At 43.6% G+C, this 20,914-nt stretch overlaps 1 protein-coding gene across 4 annotated transcripts; it reads right to left on the reverse strand.

Annotated features, from left to right (window-relative positions):
• Positions 1 to 404: 404 nt before the first annotated feature.
• LOC109864999 (RUN and FYVE domain-containing protein 1) lies at positions 405 to 19,135 on the reverse strand. Of its 4 annotated transcripts, none has more exons than XM_031798339.1 (15): positions 18,785 to 19,135; positions 15,393 to 15,563; positions 14,955 to 15,174; positions 14,627 to 14,812; positions 14,361 to 14,496; positions 6,790 to 6,891; positions 6,561 to 6,677; positions 6,261 to 6,428; positions 6,052 to 6,149; positions 5,605 to 5,724; positions 5,411 to 5,540; positions 5,231 to 5,325; positions 2,050 to 2,098; positions 1,744 to 1,821; positions 405 to 864 (listed from the first exon to the last, which is right to left on the reverse strand). In XM_031798339.1, exons 1-15 carry the CDS (start codon positions 19,107 to 19,109, stop codon positions 718 to 720), a joined length of 2,142 nt encoding a protein of 713 aa, XP_031654199.1. In that variant the 5' UTR covers positions 19,110 to 19,135; the 3' UTR covers positions 405 to 717. The 4 variants fall into 4 exon arrangements, with proteins under 4 accessions (XP_031654199.1, XP_031654198.1, XP_031654201.1 ...); XM_031798338.1 differs by having other exon boundaries at positions 15,393 to 15,566; XM_031798341.1 differs by having other exon boundaries at positions 18,781 to 19,134.
• Between the last annotated feature and the right edge of the window lie 1,779 nt (positions 19,136 to 20,914).

Consider the following 20,914-nt stretch of genomic DNA (forward strand, 5'->3'; position numbering starts at 1 on the left):
ACTCATTATATACATTCTGAAATAACACATCAAGATTCTAAGAACATTCCTTTGCGTCAAAGTGAAACTTTCACATGATTATATCTATATAAATCAGCTCTAAGACCTTCTCAAAGCTAAATGAAAAACTTCTGCTCTAAATTACTATAATAAAGTCAATCCAAGTTGCTTTTCTTTAACTGACCTTCAATAATAGCATTGAATTGAAATAGTTCATCTAACATTTCCCCACAATTGAGGGGTTGTTGCATAGTCGGTCATTCATATTACAACAAACACTGATGTTCCAATACCCTGTGGTTCCCTTCAACGACAACTATCATTTAAATGTGGCATCTTCGAGGGTATATATGGAGTATAACTGGGAATGGAGTTTGTTCGTAACAATGAACAATTAGCCCCGCTGACTCACTATTGTTTATTGATCTTATTTAGTGAAATCCCTCCAGATGAGTTTAAAAGAGAGAAGGCAGTATTAGCCCAAGAGGGTAGAACCCTCTACAGTTCAAAAGTCAACCGTGCCCAAAGATCCTGAATTTCAGGTAAGTGGCGAAACAACTTTATAGCTCACACCAAATCTCCTGCTCAAATTGGATTCAAATGTGTTCTCAATGACCAAGAGTACTGTGGGCTTTGAGCACAGCCTAGAGAGAAGAAAGATTGAGTGTCTGCTTGTGTGTGTCAAGAGGAGTGTGTATGAGGGTCTACTTGTGTGTGTCAAGAGGAGGTGGAAGAGGTGCTCCTCTGCAGCAGTAGGGAGTGGCAGATGTCACAGACCCGTACAGGTCGAGGGTAGGAGGGCAGGGCCAACTCATTACTAGAACAACTGTTACAGTAGATATCTCCACAGTTCCTACAGTGGTGCTGCAGAGAGAGAAAACACACAATGTCCAAGTAGAACTATTTAACACTTGTGGCAAATGAGAGCGTTTCAAACAAAGGCATTTATACACTGAACAAAAATTTAAAAAACGCAACATGTAAAGTGTTGGTTTCATGAGGTGAAAACAACAAGGCCAACATCCCAGAAATGTTCCAAACACACTAAAAGCTTACGCTTACATTTTATGCACAAATGTGTTTACATCCCTGTTAGTGAGCATTTCTCTTTTGCCAAGATAATCCATCCACCTGACGGGAGTGGCAAATCAAGAAGCCTGATCATTACACAGGTGCACCTTGTACTGGGGACAACAAAAGGCCACAAAAATGTGCAGTTGTCTAAAGTTAAGGGCACGTGCAATTAGTATGCTTGACTGCAGGAATGTCCACCCGAGTTGTTGGCAGAAAATTCAATGTTAATTTCTCTACCTTAAACAGCCACTAATGTCATTTTAGGGAATTTGGCAGTACGTCCAACTGGCCTCACAACCGCAGACCACATGTAACCACGCCAGCCCAGGACCTCCACATCCGGCTTCACCTGTGGGATTGTCTGAGACCAGACACCCGGACAGCTGATGAAACTGAGGAGTATTGCTGTCTGAAATAAAGTCCTTTTGTGGGGAATAACTCATTCTGATTGAGTGGGCCTATTCCCTCCAGGTTCCACCCGTGGCTACACCCCTACCCAGTCATGTGAACTCCATAGATTAGGGCCTCATTTATTTATTTCAATTTACTGATTTCCTTATATGAACTAACTGTAACTCAGTAAAATTGTTGTCATGTTGCGTTTATTTTTGTTCAGTATACATCTGCCACAGACCATAGTCCACAACTGATGGATGGACAGAGCTTTACCTTTCTGCGAGCGATAGAGAACTCCTTCTGACAGTGTTTACACTGTGTAGCCTCATCGTCTTTCAGCCAGGCTTGGCCCTGATGGACACGGACAGAAAACAATGCTCAATTACAAATGATTACAGAAATTAGTGAGCGTGTGTCTGTCGTGTATGTGGGGGTCATAGACTTCTCCTTGTACCTGAAGGACCCTATGACCAGCGGTGAGTTTCTATGTCTCGTCTGTTCTTCACTAGTAAACTCCATAGAGACTTGGTATAACGGTGGGCTAGGGGAAGTGTTAATGTAGGACAGGGAACCCCTTACCTTCAGGGATTTGTTGACCTCTTTGAAATCCTCCATCTTCAGTTTAGACCTATGAGAGAGTCACACAAAGATAGAACAGATGGAACAAAGGAAGTAAATGAAGAGGGATGTTAAGAGGATTAGGAGTGGGCCTAGTACAGAACTCACTGGCTGAGGTGAAGGCCCATCTCCTGTAAGGCCGCCTAGTACAGTACTCAGTGGCTGAGCTGTAGGCCCATCTCCTGTAAGGCCGCCTAGTACAGTACTCACTGGCTGAGCTGTAGGCCCATCTCCTGTAAGGCCGTCTAGTACAGTACTCACTGGCTGAGCTGTAGGCCCATCTCCTGTAAGGCCGTCTAGTACAGTACTCACTGGCTGAGCTGTAGGCCCATCTCCTGTAAGGCCGTCTAGTACAGTACTCACTGGCTGAGCTGTAGGCCCATCTCCTGTAAGGCCGCCTAGTACAGTACTCACTGGCTGAGCTGTAGGCCCATCTCCTGTAAGGCCGTCTAGTACAGTACTCACTGGCTGAGCTGTAGGCCCATCTCCTGTAAGGCCGTCTAGTACAGTACTCACTGGCTGAGCTGTAGGCCCATCTCCTGTAAGGTCGTCTAGTACAGTACTCACTGGCTGAGCTGTAGGCCCATCTCCTGTAAGGCCGTCTAGTACAGTACTCACTGGCTGAGCTGTAGGCCCATCTCCTGTAAAACTGTCTAGTACAGTACTCACTGGCTGAGCTGTAGGCCCATCTCCTGTAAGGCCGTCTAGTACAGTACTCACTGGCTGAGCTGTAGGCCCATCTCCTGTAAGGTCGCCTAGTACAGTACTCACTGGCTGAGCTGTAGGCCCAGCTCCTGTAAGGCCGTCTAGTACAGTACACTGGCTGAGCTGTAGGCCCATCTCCTGTAAGGTCGCCTAGTACAGTACTCACTGGCTGAGCTGTAGGCCCATCTCCTGTAAGGCCGTCTAGTACAGTACTCACTGGCTGAGCTGTAGGCCCATCTCCTGTAAGGTCGCCTAGTACAGTACTCACTGGCTGAGCTGTAGGCCCATCTCCTGTAAGGCCGTCTAGTACAGTACTCACTGGCTGAGCTGTAGGCCCATCTCCTGTAAGGCCGTCTAGTACAGTACTCACTGGCTGAGCTGTAGGCCCATCTCCTGTAAGGCCGTCTAGTACAGTACTCACTGGCTGAGGTGTAGGCCCATCTCCTGTAAGGCCATCTAGTTCAGTACTCACTGGCTGAGCTGTAGGCCCATCTCCTGTAAGGCCGTCTAGTACAGTACTCACTGGCTGAGGTGAAGGCCCATCTCCTGTAAGGCCGCCTAGTACAGTACTCACTGGCTGAGCTGTAGGCCCATCTCCTGTAAGGCCGCCTAGTACAGTACTCACTGGCTGAGCTGTAGGCCCATCTCCTGTAAGGCCGCCTAGTACAGTACTCACTGGCTGAGCTGTAGGCCCATCTCCTGTAAGGCCGTCTAGTACAGTACTCACTGGCTGAGCTGTAGGCCCATCTCCTGTAAGGCCGTCTAGTTCAGTACTCACTGGCTGAGCTGTAGGCCCATCTCCTGTAAGGCCGCCTAGTACAGTACTCACTGGCTGAGCTGTAGGCCCATCTCCTGTAAGGTCACCTAGTACAGTACTCACTGGCTGAGCTGTAGGCCCATCTCCTGTAAGGCCGTCTAGTACAGTACTCACTGGCTGAGCTGTAGGCCCATCTCCTGTAAGGCCGTCTAGTTCAGTACTCACTGGCTGAGGTGTAGGCCCATCTCCTGTAAGGCCGTCTAGTACAGTACAGTACTCACTGGCTGAGCTGTAGGCCCATCTCCTGTAAGGCCGTCTAGTACAGTACTCACTGGCTGAGCTGTAGGCCCATCTCCTGTAAGGCCGTCTAGTTCAGTACTCACTGGCTGAGCTGTAGGCCCATCTCCTGTAAGGCCGTCTAGTTCAGTACTCACTGGCTGAGCTGTAGGCCCATCTCCTGTAAGGCCGTCTAGTTCAGTACTCACTGGCTGAGCTGTAGGCCCATCTCCTGTAAGGCCGTCTAGTACAGTACTCACTGGCTGAGCTGTAGGCCCATCTCCTGTAAGGCCGTCTAGTACAGTACTCACTGGCTGAGCTGTAGGCCCATCTCCTGTAAGGCCGTCTAGTACAGTACTCACTGGCTGAGCTGTAGGCCCATCTCCTGTAAGGCCGTCTAGTACAGTACTCACTGGCTGAGCTGTAGGCCCATCTCCTGTAAGGCCGTCTAGTTCAGTACTCACTGGCTGAGCTGTAGGCCCATCTCCTGTAAGGCCGTCTAGTTCAGTACTCACTGGCTGAGCTGTAGGCCCATCTCCTGTAAAACTGTCTAGTACAGTACTCACTGGCTGAGGTTTAAGCCCATTTCTTGTAAGGCCACCTAGTACAGTACTCACTGGCTGAGCTGTAGGCCCATCTCCTGTAAGGCCGTCTAGTACAGTATGCACTGGCTGAGGTGAAGGCCCATCTCCTGTAAGGCCGTCTAGTTCAGTACTCACTGGCTGAGCTGTAGGCCCATCTCCTGTAAGGCCGTCTAGTTCAGTACTCACTGGCTGAGCTGTAGGCCCATCTCCTGTAAAACTGTCTAGTACAGTACTCACTGGCTGAGGTTTAAGCCCATTTCTTGTAAGGCCACCTAGTACAGTACTCACTGGCTGAGCTGTAGGCCCATCTCCTGTAAAACTGTCTAGTACAGTACTCACTGGCTGAGGTTTAAGCCCATTTCTTGTAAGGCCACCTAGTACAGTACTCACTGGCTGAGGTGTAGGTCCATCTCCTGTAAGGCCGTCTAGTACAGTATGCACTGGCTGAGGTGAAGGCCCATCTCCTGTAAGGCCGTCTAGTACAGTACTCACTGGCTGAGGTGTAGGTCCATCTCCTGTAAGCCCGTCTAGTACAGTACAGTACTCACTGGCTGAGGTGTAGGCCCATCTCCTGTAAGGTCGTCTAGTACAGTATGCACTGGCTGAGGTGTAGGCCCATCTCCTGTAAGGCCGTCTAGTACAGTACTCACTGGCTGAGGTGAAGGCCCATCTCCTGTAAGGCCGTCTAGTACGGTACTCACTGGCTGAGGTGTAGGCCCATCTCCTGTAAGCCTGTCTAGTACAGTACTCACTGGCTGAGGTGAAGGCCCATCTCATGTAAGGCCGTCTAGTACAGTACGCCGTCTAGTACAGTACTCACTGGCTGAGGTGAAGGCCCATCTCCTGTAAGGCCGTCTCCTGCTCCTGACAGGTCAGCTGGAGCTGCTTCTTCTCCTGACGAACTTCCTGCAGCTCCTAGAAACCCACAGAAACCAGCTCAGAAGAAAAACGGGAGTAGACTTCTCTTCTCTCTCTCCGAGTGTGTGAGAGAGACACTGACCGTTTGTAGCCCCTGTATCTGTTGTAGTTGGGTGCGTAGCTCGGTGCTGTTGTCCTGTTCTCTCTGTAGAGCTCTCTGAATGGCCTGTCTCTGCTCCTTCTCACTGCGCAGATCACTCTCCAGACCCAGCCTAGAGAGACAGGGGAGAGTGGATCACAACGTGTGTGTGTATGTGTGTGTGTGTCCATATGTACCTCAGTGTGTCCAGGTCAGACAGCTGTTTCTGTAGGGAGTCTACTCTGCCCTCCAACTCGGTCCTCATGTCTCTCTCTGTCTGGTCACTCTGTCTTCGATCACGCTCAGAGTTCTGCAGTCTGAAAATACATGGGCTACAATTAGTTTTCAATCATGTTAAAACACAGAAACCATTACGGACACCACTCTGCACCACACACACACAGTCTTGTACAACTGACCTTGTGGGGGGACACAATTCAGTCCCATTCAAAATCTTATTTCCTCTAACCCTTACCCTAAAACTAACCCTAGTTCATTATCCCAAACCTAATTCTAACCTTTACACTAAACCCCCTAAAAGTAGCATTTGACATTGTGGGGACTAACAAAATGTCCCCAGTTGGTCAAATGTAGTATGTTTACTATTCTTGTGGGGACTTCTGGTTAAACACGTCCACACAAACCTCTGCTCCATCTCTTTAATGGTGGTCTCCATCTGGTTCATCTTCTCTTCCAGTTGTCCCTCTTCCTCCTCCTTCCTCTGGGCCTCGCGCTCACAGTCCTACACACACACACACACACTCTCTCTGTCAAGAGGTGTTGCTGCGTAAGTGAGTGTGTGTGTCATGTTTGCGTGAGCTTGTGTGTGTGTATTTCTGTCCGTGTGTGTTACCTGTGTCTTATGGAACATCTGCAGGTTGAGGGTTTTGACCTGGTCTAGTTGTTGTCGGAGGGCTTGCAGTGTGTCCTGTTTCTCATGTGTGTCTTTCTCCAGCAGCCTCATGGCCATCTCCATCTCCTGCTTTAGTCCTACCTGCAGCTTCAGCTCCCTCTCCAACTCCTACACACAGGAATACAAGGTACAGGAACACACACACCTATTGTAGAGGCAGTATAACACATGCTAGTTAGCTAGGATCTCAAAGAAATGTAGAGAGTTGTTTATCTTGCTGTTTCTCACTCACACACACACCTGTCTGATGCGTTTCTCCTCCTGGTACTGTTTCCACACCACACTGTACATCTCATCCAGGCCCTGTCGTGTCTGTCTGTATGTCTCCAGCTCTACTGCACTGTCCTCCAGGGTCGCCTAGGAAGTCACACAGGACGTGAAATGCCATATCTTCATATTGTCTGACTTAGATGACAGTCGTACAGACTGAAAACGGTTGTAGATGCATAGGAAGTGAGAGTGTCCCGACCTCCTCTTTCTTCTGACTGCTCTGGACGATGGTCTCATTCTCATGTCTCAGGGTTTCCTGTTCCTCCCGTAAAGAGTTGATCCTGTCTGTCGCTGCTGTCAGCTGTAGGGTTATAACACATCCATAAGCACTATAGGTTATAACACATCCATAAGCACTAGGGTTAGAACACATCCATAAGCACTATGTAGGGTTCGTTTTTCCCCCTTGTGATTAATCTCATTGTCTGAAAGTGTTAAAATACACAGAAAACATCTAAACAGATCATCTATACAGCTAAAATCTACAATGCCATGTAATAACAAGTTGACATTGAGGTTAAAGTGTGCTTTTCTCAATTTACCTAATTTTACTAACTTACACAAAATGAGGATGTCAATATTCTTGTAAAGTTTAGCAATTAACTTGATAATAATCTTTTTATTTTAATTTTAATTGACAGCCCTAGACAATAGGGTTATAACTAGGTATGTGAATCTTTCCATGCATCTACATACATGGGCTCAGATACGTTTTAGTTGGAAATGAGTCGGTGCGATTCGTTTTGATTAGAGCAACAAATCAATGCGATCCGATGTACTAACAGTTGTTGCCAAAACACATTACTTTTCCATAAAAAATGTAATCTGCTGCTGAAGGATCTCATGAGCTAGGCCCCTGAGCTGGATCTGCCTGAGCGGAGTTGTGTGGGTGCTAGTAAGTGATGGATACTGAACAAAAACAAACGCAACATGTAAAGTGTTGGTCCCATGTTTCACGAGTTGAAATAAAACATACCAGAAATATTCCATATGCACAAAGGTTATTTCTCAAATTTTGTGCACAAATGTGTTTACATCCCTGTTAGTGATCATTTCCAAGATAATCCATCCACCGGACAGGTGTGGCATATCAAAAAGCTGATTAAAACAGTATGATCGTTACATAGGTGCACCTTATGCTGGGGTAATAAAAGGCCACTCTAGAATGTGCAGTTGTCACACAACACAATGCCACAGATGTCTCAAGTTGAGGGAGAATGCAATTGGCATGTTCACTGCAGGAATGTCCATCAGAGCTGTTGGCAGAGAATTCAACGTTCATTTCTCTACCTAATGTCATTTTAGAGAACTTGACAGTACATCCAACCGGCCTCACAACTGCAGACCACGTGTAACCACTCCAGCCCATGAACTCCACATCTGGTTTCTTAACCTGCTTGATCGAGTCCAGCCACCCGGCTCAGCTGATGAAACTGTGGGTTTGTACAACAGAAGAATTTCTACACACACTGTCAGAAACCGTCTCAAGGAAGCTCATCTGCGTGCTCGTCGTCCTCACCAGTGTCTTGACCTGACTGCAGTTCGGCGTCATAACCAACTTCAGTGTGCAAATGCTCACCTTCCATGGCCACTTGCACACTGGAGAAGAGAAGTGTGCTTTTCACGGATGAATCCCAGTTTCAACTGTTCTGGGCAGATGGCAGACAGCATGTATGGCGTTGTGTGGGCAAGTGGTGTGCTGATGTCAATGTTGTAAACTGAGTGCCCCATGGTGGCGGTGGGGTTAGGGTATGGGCAGGCATAAACTACGGACAACAAACACAATTGCATTTTATCAATGGCAATTTGAATGCACAGGGGTACCGTGACGGAATTCTGAGGCCCATCGTCATGCCATTCATCCGCCACCATCACCTCATGTTTCAGCATGATAATGCACAGCCCCATGTTGCAATAATCTGGACACAATTCCTGGAAGCTAAAAATGTCCCCGTTCTTCCATGGCCTGCATACTCACCAGACATGTCCCCGTTCTTCAATGGCCTGCATACTAACCAGACATGTCCCCGTTCTTCAATGGCCTGCACACTCACCAGACATGTCCCCGTTTTTCAATGGCCTGCACACTCACCAGACATGTCCCCGTTCTTCAATGGCCTGCATACTAACCAGACATGTCCCCGTTCTTCAATGGCCTGCATACTAACCAGACATGTCCCCGTTCTTCAATGGCCTGCATACTAACCAGACATGTCCCCGTTCTTCCATGACCTGCACACTCACCAGACATGTCACAGTCTTTGGATTGATGTGAACGACAGCGTGTTCCAATTCCGGCCAATATCCAGAAACTTTCCCCAGCCATTGAAGAGGAGTGGAACAACTTTCCACAGCCATTGAAGAGGAGTGGGACAACTTTCCACAGGCCACATTCAGCCTGATCAACTCCGTGAAGGAGATGTGCCGTGCTCCATGAGGCAAATTGTGTGTGTGGGGGGGGGGGGGGGGGGGGGGGGGGGGGGGCTGTCAATGTAAATCGTTTGGGTAGCCATTTGATTAACTGTGTTCAGTAGTCTTATGGCTGGGGGGGTAGAAGCTGTTAAGAAGCCTCTTGGACCAACAAGGCGGTCATCGTTGTCGGTGATCAGGCATACTACGGTTGTGTTGTCAGCAAACTTAATGAGGGTGTTGGAATCATGCTTGGCCACACAATCGAGGAGGAACAGGGAGCACAGGAGAGGACTAAACACTGGGGCCCCTCAGGGGTGCGTGCTAAGAGTGAGTGTGGCAGATGTGTTGTTGCCACCCTTACCACCTGGGGACGGCCCATCAGGAAGTCCAGGATCCAGTTGTGTTTAGTCCCAGGGTCCTTAGCTTAGTGATGAGCTTTGTGGGCACTATGGTGTTGAACGCTGAACTGTAGTCAATGAACCGCATTTTCACATAGGTGTTCCTTTTGTCCAGGTGGGAAAGGGCAGTGTGAATTGACATTGCGTCATCTGTGCCCAGCCTTTCAAAGCACTTCATGGCTACCGACGTGAGTCATTTAGGCAGGTTACCTTCGCTTTCTTGGTCACAGGGTCTATGGTGGTCTGATTGAAACATGTAGGTATTATATTTATATATATATATATATTTATATTTATATATTTATATATTTATATATTTATATATATATAAAACCAGACATGTCCCCGTATATAAATATATATATATACACACACACTACTATAAATATATATACTACTATAAATATATATATATACACACACACTACTATAAATATATAAATACTACTATAAATATATATATATATATATAAATACTACTATAAATATATAAATATATATAAATACTACTATAAATATATAAATACTACTATAAATATATATATATATAAATACTACTATAAATATATATATATATATAAATACTACTATAAATATATACACTACTATAAATATATATATATATACGCACACTACTATAAATATATATATACACACACTACTATAAATATATAAATACTACTATAAATATATATATATATAAATACTACTATAAATATATATATATATATATATAAATACTACTATAAATATATATAAATACTACTATAAATATATATAAATACTACTATAAATATATATATATATATAAATACTACTATAAATATATATATATATAAATACTACTATAAATAAATATATATATATATATATATATATATATATATATATATATATATATATATATATATATATATATACACACATACTACTATATATATATATATACACATACTACTATATATATATATATATATATATATAGAGTCAGGGAGAGGTTAAAAAAAATATGTACTAACCCCTCCACCACCCCCACCCTCTTCGGAGTGAAGACATTTGCCAGATGTTCCGCGCATGCTTGGAGTACACTTCCTGTTAATCTGCCTGGCTCCACTGAATGTTGACCTGTTTAAAAGTCTTGTTCACATCGGCTACGGAGAACGAGATCATACAGTCGTCCGGAATAGCTGGTGCTCTCATGCATGCTTCAGTGTTGCTTGCCTCGAAGTGAGCATAAAAGGCATTTAGCTAATTTGGTAGGCTCGCGTCACTGGGCAGCTCGCGACTGGGTTTCCCTTTGTAGTCCGTAATAGTTTGCATGCCCTGCCACATCCAACGAGTGTCAAAGCCGGCCGGTGTAGTATGATTCAATCTTAGTCTTGTATTGACGCTTTGCCTCATCTGACGGTATAGCAGGATTTCTTATAAGTGTCCGGATTAGTGCCCCGCTCCTTGAAAGCGGCAGTTCTAGCCTTTAGCTCGGTGCAGATGTTGCTTGTAATCCATGGCTTCTGTTTGGGATATGTATGTACAGTCACTGCGGGGACAACGTCATCAATGCACTTCTTAATGAAGCCAGTGACTGAGGTGGTGTACTCCTCAATGCCATTGGACAACTCGGAGTGAGCTTCTCTTCTTCTCCCGCGTCGACCATGCAGTGCGGGTAGCAAAAGTGATTGCTGTCCTAGTTATTAAACTATTAAAGTTACCCTGTATATGACCATATATACTGATTGTTTAAAGCAAAACTACCCAAAACTATTGCTGATAATAATCCAAAATATAATGTAAGCCCCGATCAGCATGCAGGCTATGGCCAGATGAGAGTAAGGTCTCCAGTAGTATTTTAAGGTAATTTCCATGAGCACCAACACGTGAAGCTCATAGGAAGATTAAAACAAAATTGGGTGTCAAATGAAAGGTAAGAGTCTATATTTTAGAGTAATTAAGGCAAAGAATTATAATATATACAGTTGAAGTCGGAAGTTTACATACACTTAGGTTGGAATCATTAAAACTTGTTTTTCAACCACTCCACAAATGTCTTGTTAACAAACTATAGGTTTTGGCAAGTCGGTAATTGTTCCAACAATTGTTTACAGACAGATTATTTCACTTATAATTCACTGTATCACAATTCCTGTGGGTCAAACGTTTACATACACTAAGATGACTGTGCCTTTAAACAGCTTGGAAAATTCCAGAAAATGATGTCATGGCTTTAGAACCTTCTGCTAGGCTAATTGACATTATTTTAGTCAATTGGAGGTGTACCTGTGGATGTATTTCAAGGCCTCCCTTCAAACTAGGGGGACCTAGTGAATGACCTGCAGAGAGTTGGGACCAAAGTAACAAAGCCTACCGTCAGTAACACACTACGCCGCCAGGGACTCAAATCCTGCAGTGCCAGACGTGTCCCCCTGCTTAAGCCAGTACATGTCCAGGCCCGTCTTAAGTTTGCTAGAGAGCATTTGGATAATCCAGAAGAAGATTGGGAGAATGTCATATGGTCAGGTGAAACCAAAATATAACTTTTTGGTAAAAACTCAACTCGTCTTGTCTGGAGGACAAAGAATGTACCGACTGTGAAGCATGGGGGTGGAAACATGCTTTGGGGCTGTTTTTCTGCAAAGGGACCTGGACGACTGATCCGTGTAAAGGAAAGAATGAATGGGGCCATGTATCGTGAGATTTTGAGTGAAAACCTCCTTCCATCAGCAAGGGCATTGAAGATGAAACGTGGCTGGGTCTTTCAGCATGACAATGATCCCAAACACACCGCCCGGGCAATGAAGGAGTGGCTTCGTAAGAAGCATTTCAAGGTCCTGGAGTGGCCTTGCCAGTCTCCAGATCTCAACCCCATAGAAAATCTTTGGAGGTAGTTGAAAGTCCATGTTGCCCAGCAACAGCCCCAAAACATCACTGCTCTAGAGGAGATCTGCATGGAGGAATGGGCCAAAATACCAGCAACAGTGTGTGAAAACCTAGTGAAGACTTTGACCTCTGTCATTGCCAACAAAGGGTATATAACAAAGTATTGAGATAAACTTTTGTTATTGACCAAATACTTATTTTCCACCATAATTTGCAAATAAATTCATTAAAAATCCTACAATGTGATTTTCTGGATTTTTTTTCCATTTTGTCTGTCATAGTTGAAGTGTACCTATGATGAAAATTACAGGCCTCATCTTTTTAAGTGGGAGAACTTGCACAATTGGTGGCTGACTAAATACTTTTTTGCCCCACTGTATACTGACAGAGTGTTACCTAAAGCCCTTGGACTCCTGTTGCAAAGGGGTGTAGGCCTTTCACTATGAACTTGAGCATGGCTAGGTGTCACTCATTCACCCTCTCCTCAAGTCATCCTCCCACTAGCTGCTAGCGTGAAGGGGCTTTGGACTGGTCTTTGGCTTGGACCTGCGGCATTAGAGGGAGGAGTGGGTTTGTTCATTGTAGCTGCAACTTTAACAAAAAAGTTACAAGATCTTTAAATGGGTGATTGAATTTCTGAACGCACCCATAGCTAAACAATCAGCTGGCTAATGGTTCCTTTTGATCATGAACCCATGTTCTCATAATTTAGTTAACTCCGTCTATGGGATCTAGGCTGCTAGCATATATTTATTTAACTAGGAAAGTCAGTTGAACAAATTCTTATTTACAATGACGGCCTACCAAAAGGCCTCCTGCGGGGACGGGGGCTGGGATTAAAAAATAAATATAATTTAGGACAACACACACACACATCACAACAAGAAAGACAACATACCTAACGTAGATCGGGCAATGAGTGAAGAACTACGAGCTAGGCAGTCAAACTGCATTTCTCTGCCTGTACATTATGCACTTACCATACATGTTTGGACAGATTTCTCGTGTTTCCGCCATTACAAGAAAGTCTTGTGGCAACGAGCATTGTCAGCATCGCCTCTGGTGTAACAAACACTTTTAAACATTTTGTTCTCTCCGCCATCGTCAATAATTAAGAGCAGGGTCTTTCGTGTGTGTGTGTGTGTGCTGTAGCGTCAGAGAGATCTCTCTTCTGGATAGGGAATAGAAAAAAATGCATCAGATGAATGTCTTCATTTTATTGCAAATTAGAAATGGTTTATGAGAAAATGTGCAAGATAATGTTTATGTAGCAGTAATAATTAGGAAATGTATTTTCTAAATTTCTCCAGTACTGAAAGCAGAACTCATAACATCGGAGCTTATCAATACTACGGTCTTTCATAATTTAGCCCCGGGGCCCAGTACCCATCCCTACTAATTAGTGACCTTAATTCATCAATAAAGGAAAAGGGAGGAGCGAAAATTCGCAGACACTCTGCCTTCTGTGGAATGAGTGACACCTGTGCCATTAATTGTTTTTGGGATAAAAACATTGAATTTGGCCTTAATGCTTTTAGCCCATAGAAACACATTGAATAATAGCTTCCTACATGGATAAACAGATTTTTTTTAACATGTCTTTAACCCCTTATTTTAGGCACTAAACTATCTCCATATACCGTAGACACACACTTCCATTAATTTTTTTAACTGGTATCTGGCTAACTTCAGACTAGCCTTGTGGGGGTTGTGGGCATCCTAGAGCAAAACGTACGTGTTTGTGAGAGACTCACCTTTCCACAGAGGGGTCCTATTAGTGTGTAGCCCAAACTGTTGGGACGTTACAGACAGAAGTTGGCAGATCGGCTGTACCTACTTCAGACGAGTACCAATACGCTTGTGGAGGTCGTAGGGCAAAACGGAGAACACCATTGTGTTCGTGAGAGTTTCTTCTTTCCATAGACGGGGTAATAGTTTTACAGGCAAAACAATTTGGACGCAAAGACGTTTTTGTGAGAAGAACGATTTTAGGGATGCCTTATGGTCTGCAGTGAATTGAGATGCATCCCAAATAGATATCTCTAACTTAATAAATCACTACAACACATTCAGAAGCTCCTCTGACCTCCTCAATGAGCTTGCTGTTAGTCTTCTCTATGGAGTCCATCTTGGCCTGCAGGTCAGTGACGGTGCAGCTCAGGTGTCTGTTCAGCTCCTCGATGTAGTGCTTCTGGTCCAATATGGCCGTCAACTTAGCATCACTGACAGAGAGAGAGAGGAGTGTGGCTTATGTTGATGGTTTATCTTTGTATCACTGAGAAAGAGAAGCGAGAGGAAAGGAAAATAGGACAAAACAAAGACAGTGTTTGGGAGGAAAGACACCGTACTTACTCCTTAGTGGTCTCAGTGGTCATAGGGTCCTTCAGGTACAAGGAGAAGTCTATGACCCCCACCTGGGAGTCCAGGTCCTCTCCTTTGATACAGAGGTTAGCATCAATGACGTTTAGCCCCACCAGCATCCCTCCTATCACTGTCCCCTCCTCCTCCATCATCAACGCTCCTGGATCGTAGAACTCACTGTGGGAGGAAGGAGGCAGAGAGATTTCCTAAGATGGATATAATAACTACTGTAAACATGAATAGACTCAAAATGCTTAGCAGTATTACATGTTTATTACACTGATTCAGTTCTAGCAACAGAGCCTTGCGCTGTACTCACCCTAGGATGTCCTTACGGTCCAGCAGGGCTTTCAGGTAGTCAGACAACTTCTTCTGCATCAGGGCCAGATGCAGCCAGGCCCGACCCCGACCCAACCCAGTCTTTAGGCCTGGCAGGTCTCTGGCACTGGTGGTAATATCAGTAGAATCAGGACACAGCTTCTGAACCAGCTCCAGAGGACCCCAAATAGACTTATTCTGATTGATGAATGACTTCTTCACTGCATAGGGAAAGAGAAAGATAGAAGAAAGGAGAATGTTTAGGTAGTGTTCAAAGGGTGAAAACTAGTGCCACAAGAATGCTACAGCAATTGGTTGTGCAGGCTTTCACTCCAGCACTGCAGTAACAAACTGACTGAGCTAATCAAGTCCGCAACACACCTAGTAGCGCTCCGGACTGAGGGTTGTCCTGTCACCCCTGTTCTAGAGCAAGTCTCACCTTTCAGTCCGTGTTTGAGGCACTGCTCCAGAACCACAAAGAACTGCTGCAGAGGTGGGTAGTCAGAGTCCAGGGTTCTGCCCAGACTCAGAGAAGACTGGATCAGACCCTTAATACTCAGCTTCATCATACTGAACAGGTTGGAGCGCTCCACAGCCATATGGTCCTTCACTGCTACAGACAGAGAGAGAACGAGAGAGAGAGAGAAATTGCTCAATGTAATTGAAGAATCCATAAAATCTAACCCATTCTGAGAAAATTGGAAAACTCTAAACAAGCAACACAAAGAGTTATCTTTCCAAAATGGAGATGTATGGTGTTGGGGAATAATCAGAATGAGTTGATAACATAGGTAAGATGTTTTATATTCATCATATGTTTGTAAGTTACTTCTCATCAGAATGTTATTTTTGTATAATACTGTGGCAGGGTTGCAGTATCTGTTCTGTCAAGACTAAGTTGCTTGGGCCGGAGAGAGGGGAGAGGTCAAGCGTGTATCTCTTGGCTCCACAATGTCTGTGTGCCAGTCAATGTGTCTCTGTGATCCTGTCAAGATAGGATGGATTTGATATATGGCTGTTGATATGGAGGATTTGTTTATGGTTCTGAGTTTGAGAAAAGTACATAGTTTAGGAGACAAAGCTGAACGATAAATTATGCCTATGCTGTCTGGCTATGTGTGTGTGTCTTTGCTATAAAGGATCTCAGTTACAATGTGTAAGGAACTCAGAGAATTCATTGATAGACACTGAATTGATCTGAGAGTCACAGGGTTGTGATAGAGCTCATATAATTAAAGATGGACCTTGTGATAACTAACTCTGACTTGTGTTGTGGTTTGCTCTCATGATTTGGTAAATAGAGGACATTTCCACGACAACGGATAAACCACTTCTCCAATCTGTTTGTTATAGAGCCAAAGAACAAACAGTAAAAAAATATACATGATCAAATATAAATCCTAGAATCAACTATTAAAGACACCAGAACCCATTGGATTCTCCAATTACCTGGAATGTTACTAAAAGACAAAATACAAACCCTCCAATCCAAAAAGGCCTGTGGGGTTGATGGTATCCTAAATTAAATATACAGACCACAAATTCTAATTGGCTATACTTAAACTCTAACATTATCCTCAACTATGGCATCTTCCCCGATATTTGTAACCAAGGAATGATCACCCCAATCCACAAAAGTGGAGACAAATTTGACCCCAATAACTTCCGTGGGATATCCGTCAACAGCAACCTTGGGAAATCCTCTGCATTATCATTACCAGCATTTCCTCAGTGTACATTTCCTCAGTGAAAACAATGTACTGAGCAGATGTCAAATTGTCTTTTTACCAAATTACTATATGACAGACCATGTATTAACCCTGCACACCCTAATTGACAAACAAACCAAAACAAAGGCAAAGTCTTCTCATGCTTTGCTGATTTCAAAAAGCTTCTGACTCAATTTGGCATGAGGGTCTGCTATACAAATAGATGGAAATGGGTGTTGGGGGAAAAACATACAATATTATAAAATCCATGTACACAAACAACAAGTGTGCGGTTAAATTTCTTCCCACAGGGCCGTGGGGAGAGACAGGGATGCAGCTTAAGCTCCACCCTCTTCAACATCTATATCAACGAATTGGTGAGGGCACTACAGCAGTCTGCAGCACCCGGCCTCACCCTACTAGAATCTTAAATCAAATGTCTACTGTTTGCTGATGATCTGGTGCTTCCATCCCCTACCAAGGAGGACCTACAGCAGCACCTAGATCTTCTGCACAGATTCTGCCAGACCTGGGCCCTGACAGTGAATCTCAGTAAGACCAAAATAATGGTGTTCTACAAAAGGTCCAGTCACCAGGACCACAAATACAAATTCCATCTAGACACCATTGCCCTAGATCACACAACAAACTATACATACCTCTGTCTAAACATCAGCGCCACAGGTAACTTCCACAAAGCTGTGAACGATCTGAGATACAAGGCAAGAAGGGACTTCTATGCCATCAAAAGGAACATAAATTCAACATACCAATTAGGATCTGGCTAAAAGTACTTGAATCAGTTATAGAACCCATTGCCCTTTATGCTTGTGAGGTCTGGGGTCCGCTTACCAGCCAAGAATTCAAAATGGGACAAATGCCAAATTGAGACTCTGCATGCAGAATTTGCCAAAAATATCCTCAGCGTACAACGTAAAACACCAAATAATGCACGCAGAGCAGAATTAGGCTGATACCCTCTAATTATCAAAATCCAGAAAAGAGCCATTAAATTCTACCACCACCTAAAAGGAAGTGATAACCAAACCTTCCATAACAAAGCCATCACCTTGAGAGAGATGAACCTAGAGAAGAGTCCCCTAACCAAGCTGGTCCTGGGGCTCTGTTCACAAACAGACCCCACAGAGCCCCAGGATAGCAACACAATTAGACCCAACCAAATCATGAGAAAACAAAAAGATAATTACTTAACACATTGGAAAGAATTTATAAATATAAAAACAGAGCAAACTAGAATGCTATTTGGCCCTACACAGAGAGTACACAGTGGCAGAATACATGACCACTGTGACTGACCCAACATTAAGGAAAGCTTTGACTATGTACAGACGCAGTGAGCATAGCCTTGCTATTGAGAAAGGCCGCCGTAGGCAGACTTGGCTCTCAAGGGAAGATAGGCTATGTGCTCACTGCCCACAAAATGAGGTGGAAACTGAGCTGCACTTCCTAACCTCCTGCCAAATGTATGACCATAGAGACACATATTTCCCTCAGATTACACAGACCCACAAAGAATTTAAAAAACAATCTATTGGGTGAAATGCCAGTGTGCCATCACAGCGGCAAGATGTGTGACCTGTTGCCACAAGAAAAAAGGCAACCAGTGAAGAACAAACACCATTGTAAATACAACCCATATTTATGTTGATTTATTTTATTATTTTGTACTTTAACTATTTGCACATCATTACAACACTATATATGAACATAATGACATTTGAAATGTCTTTATTCTTTTGGAACTTTTTAGTGTATTACTGTTAATTTTGTATTGTTTATTTCACTTGCTTTGGCAATGTCAACATATGTTTCCCATGACAATAAAGACCTTACATTGAAATGTGGAGATAAAAATAGGCGGGAAGGGATCATAATCTGAGTTTCTGTGCAAAAGTAAACCACTAAAACATGACCACGGTTAAATATAGACTGTTAGTCTAGATTTATGTTGCTTAAGCATGCCATTCTAATTTCCTCGCCAGGCAGGAGTCATGTGCTGGTTCGACAGCAGAGATGCAGAAGAGGGAAGTAGTTCAGAACGTAACTCCCTAGTAAGTGTATATGCTTCCATATGGGCGTGAAATACAATAACCTTACGTGCCTGGTAGGTATTGGTTGGTGTCATTCTCGGTAGACTTTTGTTTAGTCGGACTGGTAGGAGAGCTAGCGGCAGATCCCGACGATGTTGCGTTTCTCAAAGCTGCACCGTAGCTGACCCCACTGCTGATCGTCTCGGTCGCCTTCCGTGCCAACGACAGGATTGGTGTTGACCAATTGCTCTCGGTCGCCGGTTTGTCTATTGGCGCCTCTTCATCGCTACTAATGCCAACAGGGTGGCTGTCTGGAAGAACTTCCAAAACTTTGGGTTCCTCTTTGACGTCGCTTTCTTCAACAACTGTGTTTGTTTCCCTTACCTCGTCGGCCATTTTTTTTTTTTTTTTTTTTTTAACTAATAGAACATGTGACTGCAGGCCAGAGCAATCGTCTATGATGCCTGCGAGAAGTCCAAAGTAATCGAGTTATGATTTTCAGTGATTCAGTAAGTGTTCTTGGATTCGTTTCACATCGTTTAAAGTGTTTTCTTTCCATATAAATAGTGAAAATAATATGTTACGACATTTTTAAGCGAAGCTAACTATTGGGGACAACAGACAATGTTTATGAGGTTATAGATGTGTATCCATTTCAAGCCACTAGATGTCCCTATTGATATTGTCCCGTGTCCTTCAGGCGTGTCTCCATTGCGTATGAAGGTATATGATGAAACAGGTTACAGACCTAGAACTGCATTCAGATCAGTAGCTTTTGGTTGACAACATATTATTATAGATTTAAACCAGTTTAAAACATGTTTAGCTGGTTTCCAGGTTATAGATTAAGTCTAGTCCTGGACTAAGTGGATCTTTCAATAGGGAATCTCCATTGAATCTCCATGGTTTTTAGTCCATGACCAGGCATATTCAACTGTGCCCTATTATTAAACTGACCCCGAATGTCATAATTTGCTATATTTTTCTATTAATGTAGTCACAGGTCAAACGCTAACTTTTCACAAGTCCTTTATTCACATTCATTCAAATGATACAGAAAGAGGCACAATATGATCAGCGATATGATGATTTGCCCCAATGCACTTTTATGTTATTTTTTTCAACTAAAATGCAGTCAACAAAATTAGACACATTTTTTATTTAGCCTATATTAGTTTGTTGTAACTTTATAACCCATGTATAAGTACATTTGAAGTCGGAAGTTTCCATACACTTAGGTTGGAGTCATTAAAAGTTGTTTTTCAACCACTCCACAAATGTATCATTAACAAACTATAGTTTTGGCAAGTTGGTTAGGACATCTACTCTGTACATGACACAAGTAATTGTTCCAACAATTGTTTACAGACAGATTATTTCACTTAGAATTCACTGTATCACAGTTACAGTGGGTCAGACGTTTAAAAACACTAAGTTGACTGCCTTTAAACAGGTTGGAAAATTCCAGAAAATGAAAGGCTAATTGACATTATTTTAGTCAATTGGAGTTGTACCTCTGGATGTATTTCAAGGCCTCCCTTCAAACTCAGTGCCTCTTTGCTTGACATCATGGGAAAATCAAAAGAAATCAGCCAAGACCTCAGAAAAATAATTGTAGACCTCCACAAGTCTGGGAGCAATTTCCAAACGCCTGAAGGTACCACGTTAATCTGTACAAACAATAGTACGCAAGTATAACCACCATGGAACGACGCAGCTGTCATACATACCATACAGGAAGGAGACACGTTCTGTCTCCTAGAGATGAACATACTTTGGTGCAAAAACTGCAAAACAATCCCAGAACAACAGGGAAGGACCTTGTGAAGATGCTGGAGGAAACAGGTACAAAATTATCTATATCCACAGTAAAACAAGTCCTATATTGACATAACCTGAAAGGCCGCTCAGCAAGGAAGAAGCCACTGCTCCAAAACCCCAATATGGGTCTTCCAAATGGACAATGACCCCAAGCATACTTCCAAAGTTGTGGCAAAATGGCTTAAGGACAACAAAGTCAAGGTATTGGAGTGGCCATCACAAAGCCCTGACCTCAATCCTATAGAAAATGTGTGGGCAGAACTGAAAAAGCATGTGCGAGCAAGGAGACAGAAAACCTGACCCAGTTACACCAGCTCTGTTTTGCCCATTCCTCCATGTAGATCTCCATGTAGATCTCCTCTAGAGCAGTGATGTTTTGG

The sequence above is a fragment of the Oncorhynchus kisutch genome, linkage group LG19, assembly GCF_002021735.2.
Source record: "Oncorhynchus kisutch isolate 150728-3 linkage group LG19, Okis_V2, whole genome shotgun sequence".
NCBI lineage: Eukaryota > Metazoa > Chordata > Actinopteri > Salmoniformes > Salmonidae > Oncorhynchus > Oncorhynchus kisutch.

Coding starts and splice junctions, on each gene's coding strand:
- LOC109864999 (XM_031798338.1), bottom strand. CDS start 19,109: ATGGCCGACGAGGTAAGGGAAACAAACACAGTTGTTGAAGAAAGCGAC. Junction 14,813..14,954: donor GACCGTAAGGACATCCTAGG/GTGAGTACAGCG, acceptor TTCCTCCCACAG/TGAGTTCTACGATCCAGGAG. Junction 5,725..6,051: donor ATTAAAGAGATGGAGCAGAG/GTTTGTGTGGAC, acceptor ATGTATTTTCAG/ACTGCAGAACTCTGAGCGTG.